Source organism: Aethalodelphis obliquidens, unplaced genomic scaffold (genome assembly GCF_003676395.1).
Source record: "Aethalodelphis obliquidens isolate GAN/ISIS:26980383/991018 unplaced genomic scaffold, ASM367639v1 scaffold1, whole genome shotgun sequence".
Classification (NCBI taxonomy): domain Eukaryota; kingdom Metazoa; phylum Chordata; class Mammalia; order Artiodactyla; family Delphinidae; genus Aethalodelphis; species Aethalodelphis obliquidens.
Window position 1 is genome coordinate 82757989 of NW_020837945.1, and position 24068 is coordinate 82782056.

The following is a 24068-nucleotide window of genomic DNA, read 5'->3' on the forward strand; positions in this document are numbered from 1 at the left end:
CCAGTTGCATGCACCAGCGGAGGGCCGTAGCAAACGCTTCCAGCTATAGAACAGCCAGTGATGGAACATGGCCACCAGTGAGCGGAGGATGTACTCCACTTGCCAGACTCAATTTCATGCCATTCCTCCATCCTGCCTCTTTGTCTTCTTGGGACTTCAAATTTCAGTCCCCTGTGCCTGGTGCGTGAGTAAATGCGTGCCTATAAGAGTACCTGGCATACAGCAGGTACTCAATAAATACTGGTGGAATGAGTAAATGAAAACAGGACTGAAGGAAGAGACAGGCTGACTGATGCGTGTCTGTTTATTGGCACAGGGTCCTACAGGGCCAAGACCATTCCTTCCCCACCCTCTTTCCTGTAAAAATAAACTCTATCCTTCCCTCTCCCTGCTCTGTCTGCTTTCCTGCTTGGTCCAGGGAGAATCAGTCATCCCCTAAGTCTTGCATGCCGAGACACGGGGACTAGCATCCCCTACATGTACACTCTTCCCCTCTGAGCCTAGGGAACCTGGGAGGCGGCAGGAAGGTTCGTAAAGGCTTCCACTAAGCACTGAGCACAGGTGGTTTGTCAGCGAGGGCTGGCAGCAGTATTAGGAGCAGCAGCAGGAAGAACACGGGGTGGGGGCCACCCCGAGGGTGGGGCTGAAAGGAGCTCTGTCTACTCCCGAGGGAGCACTGAGTGAGCCTTGGGGAGAAGTGTGGGAGGCACACCAGCAGGGCCCTGCGTGGTCAGCATGTGGCAGTCACAGCAGGCCCCGTGGCCACCAAGCCCAGGGAGCTTGGGACCGGAAGAGGTGGACTCCTTCCTGTGGGAACTGGTGCCCTCTGCCCAGGCATCCTCCAGGCAGGGTGACGCGGAAGAATGTCACAGTGAATGGTGGGGACTCTGCTGGAGGCAGGGACACCCCCAAAGCCTTGGCACGATGTGGTGGTCGAGGAGGGACTAGGACTCATGTCATCCGTGGTGTGGAGGGGCCGGACCCAGCCCAGCTGGCATTTGCCTTCTCCAAACCGCAGAGCAGACAGCCTCGCTGGGCAAACTGCCCCAGGCCCTGGCAACAGCTGGCCATTTCTCCCCAACCCAAGTCTACCACACCTCACAAAGCAGCCCTGAGTTCATGGGGGAGCCGACAGGGCAGCCGAAGTGCCGCAGGAAGTCACGGGAGTTGGCGAGCGTGCCCAGCACGCGGAAGCGGGCAGGGCTGTGGGGGTCCGTCACCAGCCCCTCGTGAGAGCTCTCGGGTGTGCGGACCGAGCACCACACCTGCAGGCCAGGACAGACATGGGGACACAGGGTGTCTAGTGCGGGCAAGGCCACTGCCCCAGTTGCAGCAGAGCCATCCTGGGGACACACGGCACCACTGCACCAGGCCCTGGGCTCCGGGAGCCTCAGGGATGTAGGAGAGGCCTTAGCCGGGCTGTCTCAGCCCTGACCCCTTGCCATCGGCACCAAGGGAGGAGAAAGCGCCCTCCCTCCCAAGTTCCTTAAGGGCCTTTCAAAGCTGCCTGGACAATGGGCTGCCTAGATGGATGTGTCCGAGGGGAAGAAACCCAGCCCCCAGAGGCTGCCTGCTGTAGTGCAAAGTACCTGGAGGAGACCCTGCTGAGTCTGCCACTTACTTTATTCCTGGGTCGCCCTGGAGAGCCACTTGGCCCCCCGCTTCCTCCTCCACAGCCACCTCACGGGAGCATCATGGAGATCAGTCCCGCTCCCCACCCCTTGCCCCATCAGGCAGGGCAGCCCTGCCCTTTGAGATCTGCAAAAGCCTCCTGAAGCCTTCTCCCTCCTCAGCCCTCCTCACGTGCTTTTGTGGACCCCGCCAAAAGGCTTCACGAGGCCTTCCCAAACCACTTTCCACACTCCAACTTCGGCCCCATTTCCCAGTCCCTTCTGCGTGCCCCAGACTTCTAATGACGTGCCCAGGAGGTTGTAGGAGAAGGGCAGACCCCCGGCCTCCCAGGAGGGCAATACCTGGGCAAATCCCACAAAGAAGAGCTGGTGGTTGGTGAGCCCCACGGCTGGTAGCTGCTGCTCCTCCCCATGCTTTCTTAGCCATGCTTTGTAAGCCTGGGGTTGGGAACGGATGGCAAGTCTGTTGGGGCCTGCCCACCAGCTCCACCCAGTGCCCTGCCCCCCCAGGGCAGGTGAGCCTCAGCTACCAGGGGGCCACTCACGTTGTAGGCAGCCTTAAGCCCTCCGTTGTCAGCAATGTTCTCCCCCAGCGTCTGGCGGCCGTTGAGCTTCTCCCCGTTGACCTGGTACTGGCTATACTGCTCCTCCATGCAGGCCGTGTGATTCCGGAAGGCTGCCAGCGACTCATTCTGCCACCATGGCCGCAGGTTCCCTTCCTTGTCATACTCGCGCCCTGAGGAGAACTAACCTTTGCACCCCACCGAGAGTAGAACTCAACCCTTGGGGGCACAAGTGCCCCCACCAGCCCTAGTCCACAGACCCCGGGGTCCACGGGGCCTGCTTCCAACATCCCAAGGTTTTGCAGGAGCCACTAGGAATTCTAGGCTGGAGGAGACAACTACATGGACCTCTACCTTGGTCATCAAAGGCATGTGTCAACTCGTGGCCCATCACCACGCCGATGCCACCAAAGTTCAGGGCCCTGGTAGGTGAGGAATGTTGAGTGAGGACATGGTGGGGGGACTTCTAGATCCCACCTCCAGCCCTGCTCCCAGCTCACCCGCAGGCCCAGGCCCCAGCACCCAGCCCCTCCTGCCTCAGACACACTTGGGGTGGTTGCGGGCGTAGAAGGGGGCCTGCAGGATGCCGGCGGGGAAGACGATTTCATTCTTGGTTGGAAGGTAGTAGGCATTCACTGTCTGGGGGGTCATGCTCCACCTGGGGGAGGGAGAAGCTGAGGCGGAGCCTGACTCTCTCGATGCCCAGCAGCCCTGACCTACATTCTAGAAGAACCTCGTGCCTCATTTGGGATCCATCTTGCCATCCCCTTCCCTCAGCCCTGGAAACCTCCCCTACGTCTCCTGCTGCCCCAAGTGTCTGCAGCCCCCATTCTTACTGGTCCCGGCTGGGAGGCTTGCGGAGCTGGTCAGCCATCACCTTAGCAGAGAAGTTGTACAAATTCAACATGTTCTGGAAGAAGGAATCTTCAGACACTTCATACTGTGGGAATGGGAGGAAGTAGAAAGCCAGTGAGAGAACACGTTGGAGAAGATAATAGTCCCAGTTTGGCTACTAATTAGCACCCTTCTGAGCCTCAGTTTCTTCAACTGTAAAATGGGTGTAAAATAGCTAATAAATAATAATTGCCAATATTATGCTGCAGCTGCTTTATTTTTTTTTAATACTATCTCCTTTTATTTTCACAACAATCCTATCAGGTAAGTGCTAATAGGACTCCCTTTTACAGATGAAGAAACTGAGGCCCAGAGAGGTTATACAACTTGTCCAAGGTTACGGTTAGGTAAAAACAGGTTTGACTACAAATCCCTGCTTGTGAACACTGCATTCTACTGCTGTCTGGCCTGCAGCCTGGCACACAGCCAGCACTTGAGCAATGCTGGCTGCCTGCACTTGCCTCTGAAAGGCACCAACAAGTATCTCCTTCCCTCTCAGTGCTTGAGCTCCCATTCCTGAGCCCTGTGCCCCCCACAGGGCTAAGGTTCAGTACTGATGGGCAGGGTACTCACCCCATCATAAACATCATCCAGCTCTTTGGGCTCCAGGATGAAGTCTGGGAAACCAATCATATCATAGATGGCATCTGCCTAAAGAGACCAGGTTAAGGGTTTCCCTCCCCAGGCTCCCCCCAGCACCAAAACTGTATTCTCCATCCTCACCTCAAGATGGCACCCCAACCCTGGCCACTGCTCACTTTCTCCTTGGCTGCCTGGCGGGTCTTCTCATCCATCCAAACCAACTGTCCCAGGGCCTCCTCAAAGGCAGTCCGGATCTCGCTGATCATCCCCTCTGCCTGGGAGGGAGGGTGCACAAGTCTGCCTCCCACTCGCATTAAAGCATCCTTTCTCCCCATCCCCCCCTAGTGCCCCATCCCCCCTAGTGCCCCATCCCTGTCCTTCCAGGGGAGCACATGGGAGTACCCAGACTCTTGAAATAAGGCTGAGCATCTGGGCAGGATGAGAAGGAAACATGATTTGTGAAGGTACTGGGACTGTGGTGGCTTTTTTTCTAATTAATCAAAAAACTGACAATAAGTTAACTGAATTAACATTATAATTTAATGTAGTGCATTGATTTTTATCCAATTATGAAAAGAAGGCACTAATAGCAGAAAATGTGGAAAATTGAGAAGAGCTGAAGAAGAAAATAGACCATTTAAAATCTTATCCCTCACAGATAACTCCTTTCAACATTTTGACTACCTATGTCTAGTGTCTTCCCCTGCTGAGATATTCATATATATATATACATTTTTTTACACACATATACGTATAATATGGAATTATGTTGTACAACATATATACATTTCATAACCTACTTTCTTTTCACTTAACAATCATCAGTTTTAAGGCTGCCTCATAATCCAGCCTAACCACAATTTGTTTTTCCAGTCCCCTATGCTGGACATTTAAGCTGTTGTCATTTTCACCTATTACAAACAACACTGCCATTTACATCCTTATAGGTAATATTTTAAGTACAAACATCATTTCCTAAAAAATAAACATTATTTTTCTAATTATATAGGTAACATAAACTCATTGTAGAAAACCTGGAAAACACAGAAAACTTTAAAAGAAAAAAAAAAACTCATAATCCCAACCACCCAAAGTAATCACTGTTAATTTGTCGATGAATTTCCTCTACATTTTTTCCCTGTAGGTACATACAAATATGAATGGTGAATTTTAACTAAAACAAGGGGCAGTGTTGGAAGGACCTTGAAGACTCACAATTTCCTTACTCTGCCGGTCAAACGTGGCCTTCACAAAGAGGGAACCCAGAGCGAAGCCAAGGGCGTCGTCCGTGTTGGAGATGCAGGTCTGCCACCTTGGTGTGCAGGACTGGAAGGGGTAAAGAGCCAGGCCTCCTGGAGATCGCTCTGCCCTCCAGTCTGAGGGCCTTTCTCTGTCTCTAGGGCCAACCCCTCTCGCTCTGCACATAGGAGGCCTGGGTTTGGGGTGCCATCTCTCCTTCAGACTCCAGGGAAAATGAAGGGCAATATCGCAAAGTATGCCAACCCCAGCAACGTAACCTCAGGAGGGACATGTGTGCTGCCCACTCTATGTGCAGCACTCTCCTCCTCTTATGTTTCTCAGAGGCCCACTGGGGTCCAGATGTTTCTTTGCTCAGCTGCACTTCTCAGTCTTATATCCAGTCAGTCCCCCATGCCAGAAACCTGGGAGTCACCAGCTTCCTCCATCTCCCTACCCTCACGTTCAATCTATCACCAGATTCTAATACTAACTCTGCTTCTTAATCGTCTCCTCCGTCCACGCCGTTGTCACTTCCCTGTCCTGTAACACTGTTATCTCTTGCCTGAAGATTGCAGTGGCCTCCTAACTAGACACTCGACTCCATTCTCATCCCCCTCCCGTCACCCTCTCCATCCATCTTCCATTTAGCTGCAGAAAGATGATCTAATACATAAATCCAACCAGGTTACACCTCTGCTTAAAACCATCCCAGGTTCTCTATCCCTGAATCAAGGCCAGGCTTCCTAGGCACAGCGTTCAGGTCCCTCCAAGGATTGCCCCAGGCCCGCCTCACCACCCTCGGCCTCTCCGGTGCCCTGTCCTCAAAGTCATGCCAGAACACATGCAAAACTACCACGCTCCTTCTGGCCTCTGGGAATTTACACATCGTATTCCTTCAGCCTGGAATCCCTTTTCCCTGGCTTTCTTGATGAACTCATTCTTCAAATGTCACCTCTTCAGAGAAGACTTTCCTAATGCCCCCCATCCCCCAGGTAAAATGTGCTGTCTCCACCTCTGTCCTACAACACAAAGAAGGTTCGTCACTCAGTGTGAGCACTTATCACCCCAAAATATAATGTTTGTTTACACATCTCCTTCCCCCACTTAACAGGGCTTCTTGAAACTAAGAACTGCATTTATTCATTCTCTCCTTCACCCTCATCATCAAAGTTGAGTGCCTACACAAAGCATGCACTGGGTAGGTGCTTCACTTACGTGAACTCAGTCCTCATAACAACCCCACAAGAAATTCCTGTTTTACAGACCAAGAAATGGAGAGTCAGAGAGGTGGGGGGGATATGCTCAAGGTCCCATAGGCCAAGAAATAGAGGAGTTAGGAATGGAACCCAAGTCAGCCTGATTCCTAATCCTATGCTCCATGTGCAAATGGTGCCTGACACACAGTGGGTGTGAAGTGTCAGCCTGACTGGATTGGAAGGTGGGAGCAGAGTCAGAAAGCCCACCTTCTTGGTGCCATAGAGGGTCTCCAGCAGCTTCTCTTGTGCAGACTCAAAGCGGCGGTCCAGGCTTGATGTTGTCTTCTGCACCAGGTTCCAGATCAGGTAATTGTTCAGGACACTGGCATTCAGGTAGCCAGAACATAAGGTAAAGGCAGGTAACATTTCCACCCCAAACCAGCTCTACCAGCATGCAGACAGCAGGAGTCCCGAGAGGCACATGTGGGAGCTGTCCCATAATCCCTCTCTCTTACCCTGGGACCACACACCTGCCTGTAAAAGTCAGGTTGGAGCTAGGTGTGGAAATAGAGACCACAAGTGGGTCCCCCGAAGCCCTGGCCTAGGGGAAGAGCCTGCACAGAGCCCTGAGCCCCACCCCTGACACCTTGGGCTCCACCCCCCACCTTGGCTCTGTGCGGTTGATGAGCTCTGACACCTGCTGCAAATAATCCGTCCCATACACCACCACAGGCTCAGAATCACCCAGCTCCAGCGGCGACAGCAAGAAGGACAGGAACTCCAGCCAGTCCATGGAGGGCGCCAGGGCCTGTGAGCAAAAAAATCGCAAGCGTCCCTGCCCCCTTGGCTTTCAGCAGACCACTCCCCCACTGATACACTCAAGCTGGGAGCCCTTTCCATTGTCATAGCAACAGCTACTAGCTGCTCGGAGGCCCCTTCCTATCATAAGCCCGTTTTCAGGCCTAAGTGCTCTTCAATCAGGTAACCCAATCACATATCGTACAAGGAAAACCACCATGTGTGATATTTAGTTGGACTGCAGATATTCAAATATCTTTCAGACAGTTAACAAACTCCCCAGATACCACCCAGGGTCCCTACATACCTGGCCTCTCCTCCAGAACTCCCCCTTACCCAACTTTTCCATAATCCAACGACTAAGAGGCTGATGCCTGGCACAGTAAGGGCCCTCCAGGAGATGCTTCCATTGCTCTTTTGATTGTTTTGTGGACATCTTGTACAAGTTGTCATGGATTTTTAACATAATCCCTCTATGCATCCCCAGGCAATACAAAAGGGACCAAGGGATGGCCCAGTGGGGGTGCCCTAAAATGGACACCACTTTTCCTTCCAGGATAGCAACAGTTCAGCTGGGAAGCTCAGAGGAAATAAGGAAATGAGGAGAGGCTTGGCTGCTTCAGACAGATGGCATGAAGGGAAGCTGCGTGGCCTGTGCTGGGGCTGGCCCCCACCCCAGCTGTCTCTATTCCCTGCCTGCCCCACCTGCAGCTCTGCGATGCTCATCTTGTGGTAGATCTTCTCCTCATCCCGCCGCTGGTCCTGGGGCACCGTGATGTTGGCCAGTTGTATCTCCAGCTCCAGCACCTGCTGCATCTGCTCCCGCGTGGAGGCTGGATGTCCTCCTAGCAGCATCCCCAGCTCCTCCATGTAGTCCAGGTAGGCGGTAAGCACCTGTCAAGGCCCCAAGTCATCCTCAGAGCCCAGCAACAAGTCCTGCCCAAGGCTAAGACGACTATTCTGGCTGCTACCCCTGCTCACCATCTCTTCTGCAGACCCTCCTCACTGTCTCGTCTGCAGACCCTCCTCGTAGAAGCTTTCCTGGATGACCCTCATCATTTCTGTCATACTGCTTATCACCATCTGCTAGGATCTTTTTTTATTTATTTGTGCAACTGTTCATCATCTGTTTCCCCAAGGAGAAGGTAAGTTCCAGGAGAGCACTGTTCCAAGTTACAGCGGCTTATTCACCACTGTATCCCAAGGGTCTGGAATAGGGCCTAGCACAGGAGCCCTGTAAATATTTGTCCAGTGGATGGATCCGCTTCCCATACTGCTCTGCCTTCTCATTTCCTAAAGCCCTTCTACTTTTCCCAGCCCATCAGTGACCATGTGCCCTCACTTAACAGCTGAGTGGACCCCAGTGGGGAATTTGGTCCACAGTGGCTTCAATTTCCTTCTACCTCCCATCCTGCCAGGCCTCAAACTTGCTGCCTTCCCCTCTGGTCTCCAAGGGGGAGAAAAGCACAGAAAAGAAATATTTAGTGACTACATGTACGTACATGTATCAAATTCTCTGCTCGCGTTCTACATGTAATATATCTGCCCCGACCCCGCGCCCACCACAGCAACTCCATATAGTTCCATCTTACAGATGAAGCTTGCCAAGATTACATGATTTGACTCATACTACAAACTAGCAGATGGCAGAGTTGTGGCCTAGGCCTGATGACTCCAGGGCCACAATCCCAGCACTGCCTGGGCTCAGAACAAACCCATGTCGCCTCAGAGCCTGCTGGCACTTTAGCTGCATGGGGGCAGAGGCTGTTTGTTCTGTTCTGCACTGTAGTCTCAGGCTCTAGCACAGCATCTGGCACATAGTAGGTGCTCAATAAATATTTGTTGACTGATGGATGAAAACCCATGCACAGACCCTCAGCCCTGCTCAGCACTGACTTCCTGTGGCCCTCCTCCCAGGGACCACTGTCACTCTTGCCCTGAAGCCCCACCCGGGGCTCCTTTCATTGCCAAAGGCCATCTCCTCTTCCACTTTACTGAGAAGTTTTAGATCCCTTAATATCCATTCTCTGCAAAATATTCAAATATCAAGATATTCAAAATAACTCCTTTTTCCCACCTCCCCTCTTTCTTGCTGCTGCTGTCAGAAGAAGAGGTTTGCATACCAATTCCAGTCATCCCAGCTCCTAAAGTGGATGGTTGGTTCAACCAGTGATCTTGCCCCACCCCCCAGCTCACTTACCCCTCTCTCCCTACTTCCTTACTTTCAGCTTAAGACTTGCCTTTTTTTTTAATGTGTTTTTTTGTTGTTGTTGTCGTTGTTTTTGGCCGTGACACTCGGCTTGCGGGATCTTAGTTTCCTGACCAGGGATCGAACCCAGGCCCCTGGCATTGGAAGTGCAGAGTCCTAACCACTGGACCGCCAGAGAATTCCCAAGACTTCCTTTGGCACTACAGCTTCCCCTAGATGCTGGCACAGGAGACTTCCTACCCAAGACAACTGGTGACACACTGAGAGGTAAATCGAGGCTTCTCCTGCCCTTTCCTGGGGGTCAGACCCTGTGGTTCTCTCCTGAATTCTCAAAATTCCTCCCCTGACTCAGGTGATATCAAAACCACACATCTGTTCATAACACTCTCCACTTTTGAGTTTCCTATTCCATTTCTTTTGGGATAAATGCTCAACTTGACCCATAGTGTTTATGTATACCATGACTCCACCTACCTGTCCAGAAGGACTTGGCCCACTCTCCCCTCCCACTCCCCTCTCTGATCTGTCAACAAGTCACACCCCTTCCCACCTCAGAGCCTTTGCATCAGCTGTTCCCTTTGCCTAGAACCCTCGCCCTTCCCACAGCCTACCCTCACCCTAGGACCAGGATGGCTCCCTGTTACTGCACTCTCAGAATGCCATGCTCCTCCTCTTACAACAGTCCCAGCAACTGTACAAAGGATAACTGCACTTGGCCATTTCATGCCTTCTCTCCCACTGAGTGGCAGTGACTTGTTCACCACATGGTAGCAGAGGATCTGGCTGAGGGATGCTTGGTAAGTGTTTGGGAGCGAATGGGAGAAGGACAAACCCCCCCTCTTGGTTGTCCTTCCCCACAGAAGTCTCTCTTTCTCCCGCTGCCCTTGAAATACAAGGATCTCCTCCTTCTTTTTTTAAAAAAAGTATTTATTTATTCATTTGGTTGCGCCGGGTCTTACTTGCAGCACACGGGCTCCTTAGTTGTGGCATGCAAACTCTTAGTTGCGGCATGCATGTGGGATCCAGTTCCCGGACCAGGGATCAAACCTGGGCCCCCTGCGTTGGGAGCACAGAGTCTTATCCACTGCGCCACCAGGGAAGTCCCAAGGATCTCCTTGTTTTCCTTCTCTAGTCTTGCCCTTTCTCTCACTTCTCCTAAGCCTTTGTCTAGGCTTTTAAGGAGATGCCCTTCAAGCCTTCAGCTCCCTCCAGGCCCGTGCTCTCTCCAGGATCCCACCCAGCTTTCACAGCTGTCTGCTGACCTCTGTACAGAGATGGTACCCAGTTCCCTCACACTCACACGTCTGAAACGAGCAGCTCCCACTCCCTAAGGGTCTGCCACGTGCAGAAGCGTAAACTTCCATCCTCCTCCTGCCTCCAAGCACTATATGAGGTAGATGCTGTGATCCCCGTTTTTCAGATGAAGAAACAGCCTCAGAGAGCTTAATCAACTTGCACCAAGCTGCCAAGCTGGGATTAAAATCAAGGTCTGACTTCAAAGTCTGCCTTTTTCCTGTGATATCACCACCTCCCCAATGTGCTTGAAGCTGGTTCTCCCTGTAGGCATCCCGAATGCTCTAAGGACCCCTCCACTCCACCATCACTCAGGTGCACAGCCTCAACTATCTTTACCTGTTCCTCCTTCTACTCCTCTCTTCTAACATCCAGGCATCAACAATTCATGATTTGGCCTTGATTATGTCTCTTGCATCCTCCCCTTCCTGACTTTCCTTCTGCCACTTCCGCCATTTGGGTCCTCACAGACTCAGAGCCTGGAGTACTGCAGACACTCTTAACTGATCTCCAGGCTCCCCCTCTTGCATCTACTTTTCACACCCAGCCATACTGCCTTCCCAAACTAGTTCCTACCCACCTTTCCACCCTCTCATCTGCTTTGAGCTCTACACTTTGCCAAACTGGACCCCTTCCTGTGATCCAAACACGCCTTAGCTTTTCCTTCTTCAACACTTTTGTTTAAAATCTGAGCATGCCCTCACCCAGTCCTAGATATTCTACAGGGCCTGGCTCAAATGCAACCTTCTTAGGAAAACTTCTCTGGCTGCCAGGTCTCTCCTGAGTCCCAGAGGCCCTCTTTTGAGCCGTGTTCTCGGCTGTCTAGGTCTGTGAACCCATCTACACTGAAAGCTTCCTATGACAGTGGCTCTGAAATGTACGTCTCACAGCAGGTGCCTGTAAAACGTTTTCCTGGAAGAGTAAGAGAAAGGAAGGAAGGAAAGAAGGGAAGAGGAAGGGAGAAAGGAAAAGGAAGGGAAGAAAGGAGGGAGGGAAGAATGCAGGGAGGGGAGAACGAAGAGAGAAAGAAGGAATGGTAGTCGGCTCACTAGGTGACAGGATAGGCTCACCTTCGCCACTCTGACCCTGGGTAAAGGGAAAAGTAAACAGGGATCAGCCCAGCTCAACAGGGGGGTCAGGGTGGATATTCTGAGGATGCTCCTTACTTTCTCATTGGCAGTCCTGTTTAGGTAGTAATCTCGAGAGGGCAGAAAGAGCCCAGACTGGTCCACCTGCAATAGCAAGGTGAGGGGTGAGTCCTCCCCCCATGAAATCTGGACTCTTGTGCGGGGGGAGCCACCCCAGCCAGCCCAGCACAGGGGAGGGGAGTCTGGTCTCAGCAAATAGTCTGTAAGTCCCTCCCCACCCTTCCCCAGCCCAGTACCTGGATAACATTGCTGTTGGAACTCTTAGAGTCGGCACTGATGTAGACAGTGAAGAAGGGGGTGGCCCTGTAGGTCCCTGCTACTGCCTTCAGCACCTCCATGAAGTTGTCCTGGTCCCAGGGCCCCGTAATGTTCCAACCACCAATCTGAGTAGAGACCATGGTGGCACCTCTGGAACAGGGGCCTCTAAAGCTTTCTGGGGCCACATCCTCTCCCAAGGCCTGTGCTGCTCCCCTACCTGCAGCCCATCCCCGGGGCCTACCTTGTCAATGAGGTCTTGCAGCGGCTGGGCTCCCAGCTCTTCAATGCGCTCCACCTGTAGGCAGGAGAGGTAGAAGCGCTGTGTCTTCCGCTCAGCTTCACTGCTGGAGTTGAAGGTGGTGTTTTCTGTTGAATAGAACAAAGGCCCGGGTGCCAACCATGTTGACTGCTAAGAGGGGTCCTGGACCCTTGCTTGATCCCTCTCCTTGCCTTCTCAAGGGGGTAGTCCTCCTAATGTAGACCCAGGAAGACTGTCTGCCACAGCAAAGAGTAGCTTCCTCTCCCCTGTCCAGGGAGACTCTCAAAGATCTCTAAGCACTACAGACTCCCTGGTGCCTACCACACCTCAACAGTGTTCCAGAGTGCAGAGAGGAGTCCCTTCATTAACCTCAGAGGTCTGCCCCCTCAAACTCATCTCCACCCCTCAGGAGCCCCCTGCTCTCTGTATCCCCTACGCCAGGAGTGGTGGCAGTCATCCACTTATTCATTCGTGGACATTTCTTGAGTACCTACTAAGTGCCGAGCCCTGTGCTGGGAACAAGGCATGTACTTGGCTCAGTGCCTCCCGGACAGGCCCATTTACCGAGCAGGTGCTTCAGTATGGCCTGGTTCTGGTCCCAGAGGCTGTTGAAGGTGTTCCAGCGAGAACGCCCATCAGGCAGAGGGTTTCTCCGAATCCAGCCTCCACAGGAGAACTGGTAAAAGTCTTCACAGGGGCTCACCCCACGGTCCAGGGACTCCAAGATTTTTCCAGCCACTCGAATGCAGGCCTCCGTGAGGCAAGTGCTGTGGGATGGGTCTGTGGCAGGGGACACGGGGGGGGGGGGGAGGGGGGGGGGGGACTGTCTGTCAGTCTGGGAGAGGCAAATGCTTTGGGAGGGGCCGTGAGAGCAGAAAGGCTGGGAGGAGGGAGAACAGCTGGGGGAAGGCTGGCCCCACCCAGGGAGAACCTTAGCAGCCCCTTCTGCCTCCAGAGCCCCCAGGCTAAGAGGGCTGATGACAGGAGTGGGCCCACCTACCTCTGTGGTACTGGACCCACAGGGCCACCAAGCAACCCAGAAGTACTGCAGCCAGCAGTAGAGAGACACCAGCCAAGACCAGCTCCAGCTGGGTGTGCGAGCCCAAGAGGTGTCTTGTCCTCTTCCGGAATCCCACCTGGGGAACAGAGGAGGACCTGGAGCTAGCAAGCTGCAGGTGGGCGACCCAATCACAGAAGTCCTCCCAGAGGGTGAAGGCTCAGGCAGTTTCCAGAGCCATGAAGCAAAGACGCTAACGGGGCTAACTTGGGGCACAGGGGCAATGAAGCAAGCTGAGATGATCCCTCAGCCTGTTTTGTGCAACGTCATGACTTCGAATCGCCTCACCATAGTCCTAGCGCAGAGGCCAGAGATGGATCGGAGGTGGGGGCAGGTGACCCTCCAGGGCAACCCAGAGCTCCCGGGTGTGCCGGCCGTCATGCCAGGGCGGGGGCCTGGTGAGACAGGGATGACCCCCTTGCCCACCTCCACGGCGTCCGGGGAGGCCCCGCCCTCTACGGGGGTCTCGGGTGCGTCTTCATCCCGCAGCGTGGCGCGTTTGTACTCCACCATCTGCCAGACAGTCGGGCGCCAACCCAGGTCAGGCAGAGAGAGCTGCGCGCCCACTGCCCTGCCCCGGCGCCCCTTGCCCGGCCGGGCCCCTCCTGCATGAAGTGCGGGCTCCTTCCCTCCCGCCCACCGAGCTCTCCGGCCTGGGTCCCTCCGACCCCCGCCCGTCAAGTTCGCAGCGCCTTCTCCGCGAGCCGGAGCCCCTTCCCGACGCCGCCTGCCCCTCTGCCTCCCCGCAACCCCGGTCCTTTCCCCCGGGGCCCCCACTCACGTTGCCGCCGCCGCTCATCTCCTGCAGCGCGACGCTCATGGTGGAGTCGGGGCCGGCGGCACCTTAGGGCTCCCGCCGGCTGGCCCTCGCCGGGGCCGTGGCCTCGGCCCCCGGCCCGGCCGCGCCACCGCCCTTCATCGCAGCAGTCGCCGTAGCCACTTGCTCCGCTGCCGCCGCCGCCCCCGCCTGCCTGCGCCCCCCTCCCCCCGCGGCGCCGCGCCAGGGGTGGGGGAGACGTGGGGCAGGGGGAGGAGCGCGCCTGCCGCGCCCCGCCGTCCGCCCGGCGCCCAGTCCTCTTTCCGGGTGCCCGCGGCCCGCCCCGCAGAGCTGCACCCAGCCTGCTGCCCTAGCCGGAGCGAGCCGCCCTGCAGAAACGCCGGAGAGTCCCTCTCCGCTTCGTGGTCAGCACCCATCCCAGCAACACCCTCTTGCAAGACTCCCGGAATTTACATTCCTTTGACCCAGGCCCAAACCCTGCTGATATTTTTTGGCCCAACTCCCCAGATTGCAGGCCCTCCCCATTCCCTTTAACACCTTTGAGAAATTGTGCTCTCATGGAGAACGTCTTCCCCCAGCTGTCCGCACTGCCCCTCTTCAGCCAGCACATACAGAGCAGCACGGAGGAGGTGACCCACATTCAGGATGTCAGCACGATATCTATACAGGGAGCGCATAGACCCAAAGTACACAGGCAGGCACTCAGCCCGACACACGGTCCACACACACACACACACACACTCACCACGCACAGAATGCACACACTGCATATTCACACAAAACATATACATGCACCAGGCACCCAGAGCCAACATATGTTCTATACTGAGGTTCTGGACACACACACACAACACACATACAACACACACAAAGTGTTCGGGCATCATGTACACACAGCCCACACTCTGAGTCCACCCTTACATGTTGTTTCAAGACTGCACTTTTACTCTCCAAGATAATTGTTGTCATTAGATCATCTCACAAAGGAAGGGTTACAGATGGTGACAAATCGGCAGGGAAAAAAACAGCTATGCACAGATATTTAAAGGAAAGACGAGCTAACACTTCTAAATTGAGGAAAGCAAATCACTTTATTTGGGAGGTTTACAAGGAAAAAAAAAAACCCACACACCAAGCAATATTTAACTGAAAGGCAATAGTGTGGCATCTATGCATCTGCCATCTGCCTTCCATATTGTCATTCCTTAATCAAGCCTGGTGGTGTTACAGTCTGCTTCACTGAAGAGTGCCTAGTTTTTTGTTTTGTTTGTTTTTTTACCACAAAATTTTTTAAAGTGCCTCATCCTCGTCCCACCTCTCTTTTGCAAAAGAGTATATGGATTTGACCTGAGAAGGCTTGGAATGGAAGCAAATCCACCACCCATTTCTTGACTCTCACCTCAGTTCTCAAACCTCTTGCTGTGAGCATTTCTAACATGGAATGCTCTTGTGGCTGAGAGAGGGTAGGTGATGAATGGATCAGGCTGAGAAATGTTGGATTGCTGTCTTTTGGCATTTTCCACCCCAAAATTGCATGTTCTCAAACAAGAGACAGTACAGTGTCATAGTTAGGATGAAAGATTCTGGATTCGGACTCAATTTCCTCTCTTGTAAAATGGAAATAAGAATAGTACCTATTTCAAAGGATGGTTGTGAGAATTAAATGGAACAATACTTGTAAAATGCTTAGGACAATGTGTGGCGTGTAATGAGTACTCTAGCTGCTATTATTATTGTTGTTGTTGTTATTAAAATCCTATAGGTAGAAATGAGAATTGTACGGCTGGAGGAAGCCTGTTCTATTTCCCAGATGGTAGAGTAGGCACATGGGTTCTAGGTTAGTCAGGGGTTCCCTGAGCAAGGAACTTGCACATCCAGCCACACTGTGGTCTGCAGCAGCACGACCTTGGGATATCCACATAGGACAAGTCTCTGGAGTTGTTCATGTTCAGTCTGATGGCAATGTGGCATCACATCACTCACCTCTTTCCCCTCTCCCCCAAGCCTGGATGAAGCGAAACATGGCAGCAGGGTCAGTCCTGCCACATGGAAAATTCCACCATGACATGGCCATGTGAGTATAAGCAAAGCCACTTTGTAAGGACTTTCTGGCAACAGGTTCATTAGAATAGTCCCATGGCTGCTGCAATGACGTGCTGTAAGTAGCCAGCTTATGCAGCACTGTACCATGGCCAGCCACTGCACTAGGTGCTTTACCTCGATGTGCTCATTTATCCTCGTGGCACTTATGAAGCCATTTTACAGATGAGGAAACTGAGGCATAGAGAGGCTGAGTCACATAGCTAGTAAGCAGTAGAGCTGGAATTCAAACCCAGGCAATCTAACAGCCCTCTGAAGAGCAGGTTGGCAATATGAATCAAAAGGAGGATATACCTCCTCCCAGCATTAGTTGACAGTCTTCTCCACATCTCTGGAAGAGTAAGGGGAAGCACATAGTTTTCAAGCCAGACAAACCTGGACTCAAATCTGACTCAACTCTTTATCAGGTGTATAATCTGTATTAATTTATTTGAAAGCTCTGACCTTTCACTTTTCTTCATCTGTAAGGCGGGAACAATCATCCCTATCTCAGAGTATTGTTGTAAGAATTAAATGCAACCACATAAGAAAGAGGCCAGTACCTGCTTTTACAGTGTTCCCAGTTTCACTAGGTTTGGCCTAAATGGACATTTTCTTTCCATGCCTCTTTGATGATCCAAATCATTTATTAGGTTCACAGCTATTCCTGAATGCATGTTAAGTACCCTATGTATAAAAAGGCTTGGAGGTTGCTCTATTCTTTTTTTTTCTTTTGGCTGTGCTGGGTCTTTATGGTAGCAGCACGTGGGCTTAGTTGCCCCGAGGCATGTAGGATCTTAATTCCCCCGACCAGGGATCAAACCCACGTCCCCTGCATTGGAAGGCAGATTCTTAACCATTGGACCACCAGGGAAGTCCCTGCTGCATTCTATATTTCTATTTTTTTTTCCTCTGTGTTTATAACCTTTGACTCTGTTTTATTCTCTCACTATTATTTTCTCTCTCTTTTCTGCTCTTCTTTTCATATAAGAGTAAGTTTTGGGGGTCTATTTTTCTCTAAATTGACTGTGAATTGAGAGGGAATGGAAAATGTTTATGTGTTAACTTACAAGAACAGTATAGTTATGAAGATAACAACACACATTAATGTCCAGCGTTGACAAAGTTGGGGAATGTGGGCACTGTCATATACTGCTGATGGCTTATAAAACTGATACAGTCTTTTTGGCAATATGAATCAAAACGTATGTGTACATATTTTCTGACCCAGAAAGTTGAATTCTAGGAAATTGTTCTAGGAAATAATCATTATCTACAGCATGTTTGTATCAATTAGCTTTGGCTGCATAACAAACCTCCCCAAACTTCATGGATTAAAATAGCAAACATTTATTACTTTTCATGTTCAGTAGATTGATTGGGTGGTTCTTCAGGTCTGGGTTAGCTCACCAGGAGCTGAATGGTGTAGCTGAATGACCTCATTTACATGCTTGGGCCTCAGCTGGGATGGCTGGGCCCAGTCTCTATGTGGTCTCTCCTTCCCCAGGAGGCTAGCCCAGGCTTCTTCATATGGTGGTCTCAGGATTCCCAGCAACAAAAAACAAGGCAAGCCCTAGTACATAAACACTTTTCAAGCCTCTGCTTGCATCACATTTGCTAATGTCCCTATTGAGCAAAGCAAGTCAGGTGGTCAAGCCCAGATTCAATGATGGAGAAAAAGATTCTACTTTTTTTTAAAATATTTATTTATTTGGCTTGCAGGGTCTTAGTTGCAGCACGTGGGATCTTCACTGTGGCATGAGGGATCTAGTTCCCTGACCAGGGATTGAACCCAGGCCCCCTACATTGGGAGTGCAGAGTCTTAACCACTGGACCACCAGGGAAGTCCCAGATTCTACTTCTTTTTTTCTTTTTTTTAAATTTTATTTTAACATCTTTATTGGAGTATAATTGCTTTACGATGGTATGTTAGTTTCAGCTTCACAACAAAATGAATCAGTTATATATATACATATGTTCCCATATCTCTTCCCGCTTGCGTCTCCCTTCCCTCCCACCCTCCCTATCCCACCCCTCCAGGCGGTCACAAAGCACCGAGCTGATCTCCCTGTGCTATGTGGCTGCTTCCCACTAGCTATCTACCTTACATTTTGGAGTGTATATGTGTCCATGCCTCTCTCTCACTTTGTCACAGCTTACCCTTCATGCTCCCCATATCCTCAAGTCCATTCTCTAGTAAGTCTGTGTCTTTATTCCTGTTTCACCCCTAGGTTCTTCATGACATTTTTTTTTCTTAAATTCCATATATATGTGTTAGCATACGGTATTTGTCTCTCTCTTTCTGACTTACTTCACTCTGTATGACAGACTCTAGGTCTATCCACCTCATTACAAATAGTTCAATTTCGTTTCTTTTTATGGCTGAGTAATATTCCATTGTATATATGTGCCACATCTTCTTTATCCATTCATCCGATGATGGACACTTAGGTTGTTTCCATCTCCGGGCTATTGTAAATAGAGCTGCAATGAACATTTTGGTACATGACTCTTTTTGAATTATGGTTTTCTCAGGGTATATGCCCAGTAGTGGGATTGCTGGGTCATATGGTAGTTCTATTTGTAGCTTTTTAAGGAACCTCCATACTGTTCTCCACAGTGCCTGTATCAATTTACATTCCCACCAACAGTGTAAGAGGGTTCCCTTTTCTCCACACCCTCTCCAGCATTTATTGTTTCTAGATTTTTTGATGATGGCCATTCTGACTTGTGTGAGATGATATCTCATTGTAGTTTTGATTTGCATTTCTCTAATGATGAGTGATGAGCATTCTTTCATGTGTTTGTTGGCAGTCTGTATATCTTCTTTGGAGAAATGTCTATTTAGGTCTTCTGCCCATTTTTGGATTGGGTTGTTTGTTTTTTTGTTATTAAGCTGCATGAGCTGCTTATAAATTTTGGAGATTAATCCTTTGTCAGCTGCTTCATTTGCAAATATTTTCTCCCATTCTGAGGGTTGTCTTTTGGTCTTGTTTATGGTTTCCTTTGCTGCGCAAAAGCTTTTAAGTTTCATTAGGTCCCATTTGTTTATTTTTGTTTTTATTTCCATTTCTCTGGGAGGTGGGTCAAAAAGGACCTTGCTGTGATTTATGTCATAGAGTGTCCTGCCTATGTTTTCCTCTAAGAGTTTGATAGTTTCTGGCCTTACATTTAGGTCTTTAATCAATTTTGAGCTTATTTTTGTGTATGGTGTTAGGGAGTGATCTAATCTCATACTTTTACATGTAGCTGTCCAGTTTTCCCAGCACCACTTATTGAAGAGGCTGTCCTTTCTCCACTGTACATTCCTGCCTCCTTTATCAAAGATAAGGTGAGCATATGTGCATGGGTTTATCTCTGGGCTTTCTATCCTGTTCCATTCATCTATATTTCTGTTTTTGTGCCAGTACCATACTGTCTTGATTACTGTAGCTTTGTAGTATAGTCTGAAGTCAGGAAGCCTGATTCCTCCAGCTCCGTTTTTCATTCTCAAGATTGCTTTGGCTATTCGGGGTCTTTTGTGTTTCCATACAAAGTGTGAAATTTTTTGTTCTAGTTCTGTGAAAAATGCCAGTGGTAGTTTGATAGGGATTGCATTGAATCTGTAGATTGCTTTGGGTAGTAGAGTCATTTTCACAATGTTGATTCTTCCAATCCAAGAACATGGTATATCTCTCCATCTATTTGTATCATCTTTAATTTCTTTCATCGGTGTCTTATAATTTTCTGCATATAGGTCTTTTGTCTCCTTAGGTAGGTTTATTCCTAGATATTTTATTCTTTTTGTTGCAATGGTAAATGGGACTGTTTCCTTAATTTCTCTTTCAGATTTTTCATCCTTAGTGTATAGGAATGCCAGAGATTTCTGTGCATTAATTTTGTATCCTGCTACTTTACCAAATTCATTGATTAGCTCTAGTAGTTTTCTGGTAGCATCTTTAGGATTCTCTATGTATAGTATCATGTCATCTGCAAATAATGACAGCTTTACTTCTTCTTTTCCGATTTGTATTCCTTTTATTTCCTTTTCTTCTCTGATTGCTGTGGCTAAAACTTCCAAAACTATGTTGAATAAGAGTGGTGAGAGTGGGCAACCTTGTCTTGTTCCTGATCTTAGTGGAAATGCTTTTAGTTTTTCACCATTGAGGATGATGTTGGCTGTGGGTTTGTCATATATGGCCTTTATTATGTTGAGGAAAGTTCCCTCTATGCCTACTTTCTGCAGGGTTTTTATCATAAATTGGTGTTGAATTTTGTCAAAAGCTTTCTCTGCATCTATTGAGATGATCATATGGTTTTTCTCCTTCAATTTGTTAATATGGTGTATCATGTTGATTGATTTGCGTATATTGAAGAATCCTTGCATTCCTGGAATAAACCCCACTTGATCATGGTGTATGATCCGTTTAATGTGCTGTTGGATTCTGTTTGCTAGTATTTTGTTGAGGATTTTTGCATCTATGTTCATCAGTGATATTGGCCTGTAGTTTTCTTTCTTTGTGACATCCTTGTCTGGTTTTGGCATCAGGGTGATAGTGGCCTCGTAGAATGAGTTTGGGAGTGTTCCTCCCTCTGCTATATTTTGGAAGAGTTTGAGAAGGATAGGTGATAGCTCTTCTCTAAATGTTTGATAGAATTTGCCTGTGAAGCCATCTGGTCCTGGGCTTTTGTTTGTTGGAAGATTTTTAATCACAGTTTCAATTTCAGTGCTTGTGATTGGTCTGTCCAGGTTCTACTTCTTGATTGGAAGAGCTATTAAATATTTGGGCCATTTTTCTCCTACAACAAATGTTCATCTCAGCACTGTCTATAATAACAAAAAAAAATGGGAGGGGATTCAATGTCTGAGAGTAGAGGACTTGTTAAATAACTCAAACATCCATACAGTGGGATACAATGCAACATTTACAAATGATAGAAAAGAAGAGTTAATACTATCGGGAAATGTTCTCCATATAGAGTTAAGTGGAGGAGAAAAAGAATTACAAAATCTCATTTTATTGAAGCAAAAACGTAACAAAGCATAGGTTAAAAAAAGAGATTGGAAGGACATGCAACAAAATGTGAATCTGAATGTATCTAATGATGAGGTTACTGTTAACTTCTTCTTTATGCTTTTCTGTATAATAGCTAACAATTCTATTGTCTAGCATTTACCTAAGCACTTTATGTATGTTAACTTATTTAATCCTCACAATGACCCAATGAAATAGAGTCTACCAATATCACTGTCCAGATGAGGAACCTACAACACAGGGAAGCTTAATGACATACCTAAAAGTCACACATCAGCGAGAAGGCAGATCCTTGATTTGAATCTAAACTCCATACTGTTAACTACTAATCTCCTTTCTAAGTCAACTGATTTGTCTAGGGTCAGAGTGTGATGTTTGATAAATGGACTATATCATCGGTTTTAAACCTTTTTTTAAAAAAATCACTAAAACCTTTTTATTGCAAATGTAATATACTCCAGAGGTATATAGAATAAAAGATGAACTTCATTCTGCCAGGATCCCAGTACCGTCCTCAGAGATAAACATTATTAGCAGTTGGGTATGTATCCTTCCTGCTCTTTCTTTTATATTCATTTACATACCTAAATACACTGGTGTGTGTGTGTGTGTAAGTGTGCATACGTATGTATACACACATATGAAATCATACTCTACACTTGTTCTTTGGTGAGATTTTGGTAGGCCTTGGAGATCTTACTATGTCCGTCCACACAGATGTGCTTCATTCTTTTTTGTGATTTATCAGCTTCTGCTAAATAGAAGAGTCCCAGAAATACCCTCATGGTGTAGGCTTCCCTTGAGTGGACAGGGTGGGAGCAACGCGTCCGGGGAGAGCTTAAGAAAGGAGAAACATGATCATGAGAGATGTGAAAAGATGACCCCCAAATACTTGTAACTGATTGTATTTGTTTCCTAGGACTGCTGTAACAAAGTACCATGAACTGGATGGCTTAAAACAGAAACTTAAAATGAATTCCCTGGCGGTCCAGTGGTTAGGGTGATGGACTTCCACTGCAGGGGCCGTGGGTTGGATCCCTGGCTGGGGAACTAATGCCGTGTGGTGCAGCCAAAAAAAAAAACAAAAAAACCCCAGAAACTTATTCTCTTACAGTTCCAGAAGTGAGAAGTCCAAAATCTAGGCAGGGCCATGCTCTCTCAGAAGGCCCTAGGGAAGAATCCTTCCTTGCCTCTTCCATCTTCTTGTGGCTCCCAGCAACACTACGTGTTCCTTGGCTCGCAGCCACATCACTTCTATCTCTGCTTCTTCACGAGGGCTTCTCATGTGTGTATATGTCTTGTTCACTTGTCCTCTTCTTACAAGGACACCAGTGATTAAATATAGGGCCCACCCTAATCCAGTATGACCTTAGCTTAATTTGGCTAATTAACATCTGCAAAGACCCTATTTCCAAATAAGGTCTATTCTGAGGTTCCAGGTAGACATGAATTTTAGGGGGGGACCCTGTTCAACCCACTACACAGGCCTACAGTTCCCACTTGAATAAAAGTGTCATTAATACTCAATTGTCAAAAGGCATATTATTCTTCTGAGAATGTATGGATTAATCTCACTAGGTTTTGAGGGGCTTTTAAAAGAAATTCAATGCATTTTCACAAAAATCCAAGCAAACTTTACTTCATTTTAGCTGTGAAAATGAATTTTCATCTCATGGTCAGGGATGCAGAACATCAGAATTTAAGTAAAGGAGCATAATTTAAAGAACTCCCTCCAGGGCTTCCCTGGTGGTGCAGTGGTTAAGAATATGCCTGCCAATGCAGGGGACACGGGTTCGAGCCCTGCTCCGGGAAGATCCCACATGCTGTGGAGCAACTAAGCCCGTGTTCCACAACTACTGAGCCTGTGCTCTAGAGCCCACGAGCCACAACTACTGAGCCCACGCGCCGCATCTACTGAAACCCGCGCTCGAGAGCCTGTGCTCCGCAATGAGAAGCCCGCTCACCGCAACGAAGAGTAGCCCCTGCTTGCCGCAACTAGAGAAAGCCTGCACACAGCAATGAAGACCCAAGGCAACCAAAAATAATAAATAAATAAAAATAAGTAAATTTATAAAAAAAAAACTCCCTCCAAATTTTCACAACATAGCTGAAACATATATTACTATATCTTTACAATTATGCACTTATGTCTTTTGCTTTAATCACAATCCAGCATGTACCTTACAGGACTAAGATTATTTAAGAAGGATCTCCAAGTTAAATTGTTGTTCCTCCAGTCTCCCTCATTCTGAGGGGAGAAACGAGAAATGTTTCAGTTCCTCACCCAGTGCTCTCATCCTATTCTTGGCAAGAAACTGGATGGCCCCTTTAGCATTTTTGGTAGGGGCGGCTCATTACCTCCTGAGACAAACCACTTCACCTCATGACAAGTTCATCTACAAAACTATCATTATGTAGGTTCTATCATCTCTAGGCTTCACACTAGAACATGCAGGCTCAGAGAGGTATGCATATTACGCAAATGCATGAGAAAAAGATGGGAAGGATATATATGAAAGGTTCTGTGTGATTTTCCAAATTTCCCTAAAAGGTTACAGATACAAATGAACTAATTTTTTAAAACTAATTGTGGGGCCATCAGTTCAAGGCCACACAGAAAGCGGCAGAGGCTGGATTGGAACCCATTGCTGGACAAGCCCCTGCGGGGGTGGAATTTTCTGGACTCTCTCCTAGTGACCCTGAGCTCCAGCTTCTCCTGTCCTTCCAGGTCTGGAGGCTCCTCTCACTCCAGATGGGCCTCCACCTCCAGCTTCAGCCCTCATCCCAGAGACTAGGACACAGCAGAGGAGGGTTTGATAGGGATAGGATTATGGTCTTGAGTGAGGCCTGTTCAGAGGCAACTCTGGCACTTCCCAACCTCGTCCTGAGGGCAGCCACCATGGCATTCGCCTTTGTGTCCCCAGGACTAACACGTGGTGAGGAGTTGCTGGAGGAAGGAGACCCAGCGCCCGGAGCTAAGTGATTTAGAGGGCGGGAGGAAAAGCGCTTCAGGGACAGTGGAGAACTCTCCGCCTCGAGGATGGACTGAACGTCCGGATGATAATTACC

The 24068-nt window shown here is 49.1% G+C and overlaps 1 protein-coding gene across 2 annotated transcripts in view; it reads right to left on the reverse strand.

The window, feature by feature from the left end:
- Positions 1-286: 286 nt before the first annotated feature.
- The window catches only part of ECE2 (endothelin converting enzyme 2), a 33254-nt gene continuing 9472 nt past the window's right edge, over positions 287-24068 (reverse strand). Inside the window, exons 1-19 of one of the 2 annotated variants that reach the window (XM_027110262.1) lie at positions 13909-16736; positions 13416-13640; positions 13071-13206; positions 12635-12850; positions 12053-12177; positions 11790-11936; positions 11572-11637; positions 7609-7797; positions 6771-6913; positions 6373-6487; positions 4886-4996; positions 3847-3945; positions 3662-3739; positions 3031-3134; positions 2742-2852; positions 2549-2616; positions 2177-2367; positions 1974-2069; positions 287-1265 (exon numbers count right to left, since the gene is read on the reverse strand). In XM_027110262.1, coding sequence (XP_026966063.1) covers positions 1089-1265; positions 1974-2069; positions 2177-2367; positions 2549-2616; positions 2742-2852; positions 3031-3134; positions 3662-3739; positions 3847-3945; positions 4886-4996; positions 6373-6487; positions 6771-6913; positions 7609-7797; positions 11572-11637; positions 11790-11936; positions 12053-12177; positions 12635-12850; positions 13071-13206; positions 13416-13640; positions 13909-13947 — 2436 coding nt within the window. In that variant the 5' untranslated portion in view covers positions 13948-16736 and the 3' untranslated portion in view covers positions 287-1088. Of the gene's footprint in view, positions 1266-1973; positions 2070-2176; positions 2368-2548; positions 2617-2741; positions 2853-3030; positions 3135-3661; positions 3740-3846; positions 3946-4885; positions 4997-6372; positions 6488-6770; positions 6914-7608; positions 7798-11571; positions 11638-11789; positions 11937-12052; positions 12178-12634; positions 12851-13070; positions 13207-13415; positions 13641-13908; positions 16737-24068 lie in introns of those variants that run through there. The other variant, XM_027110282.1, reaches the window with a different exon arrangement.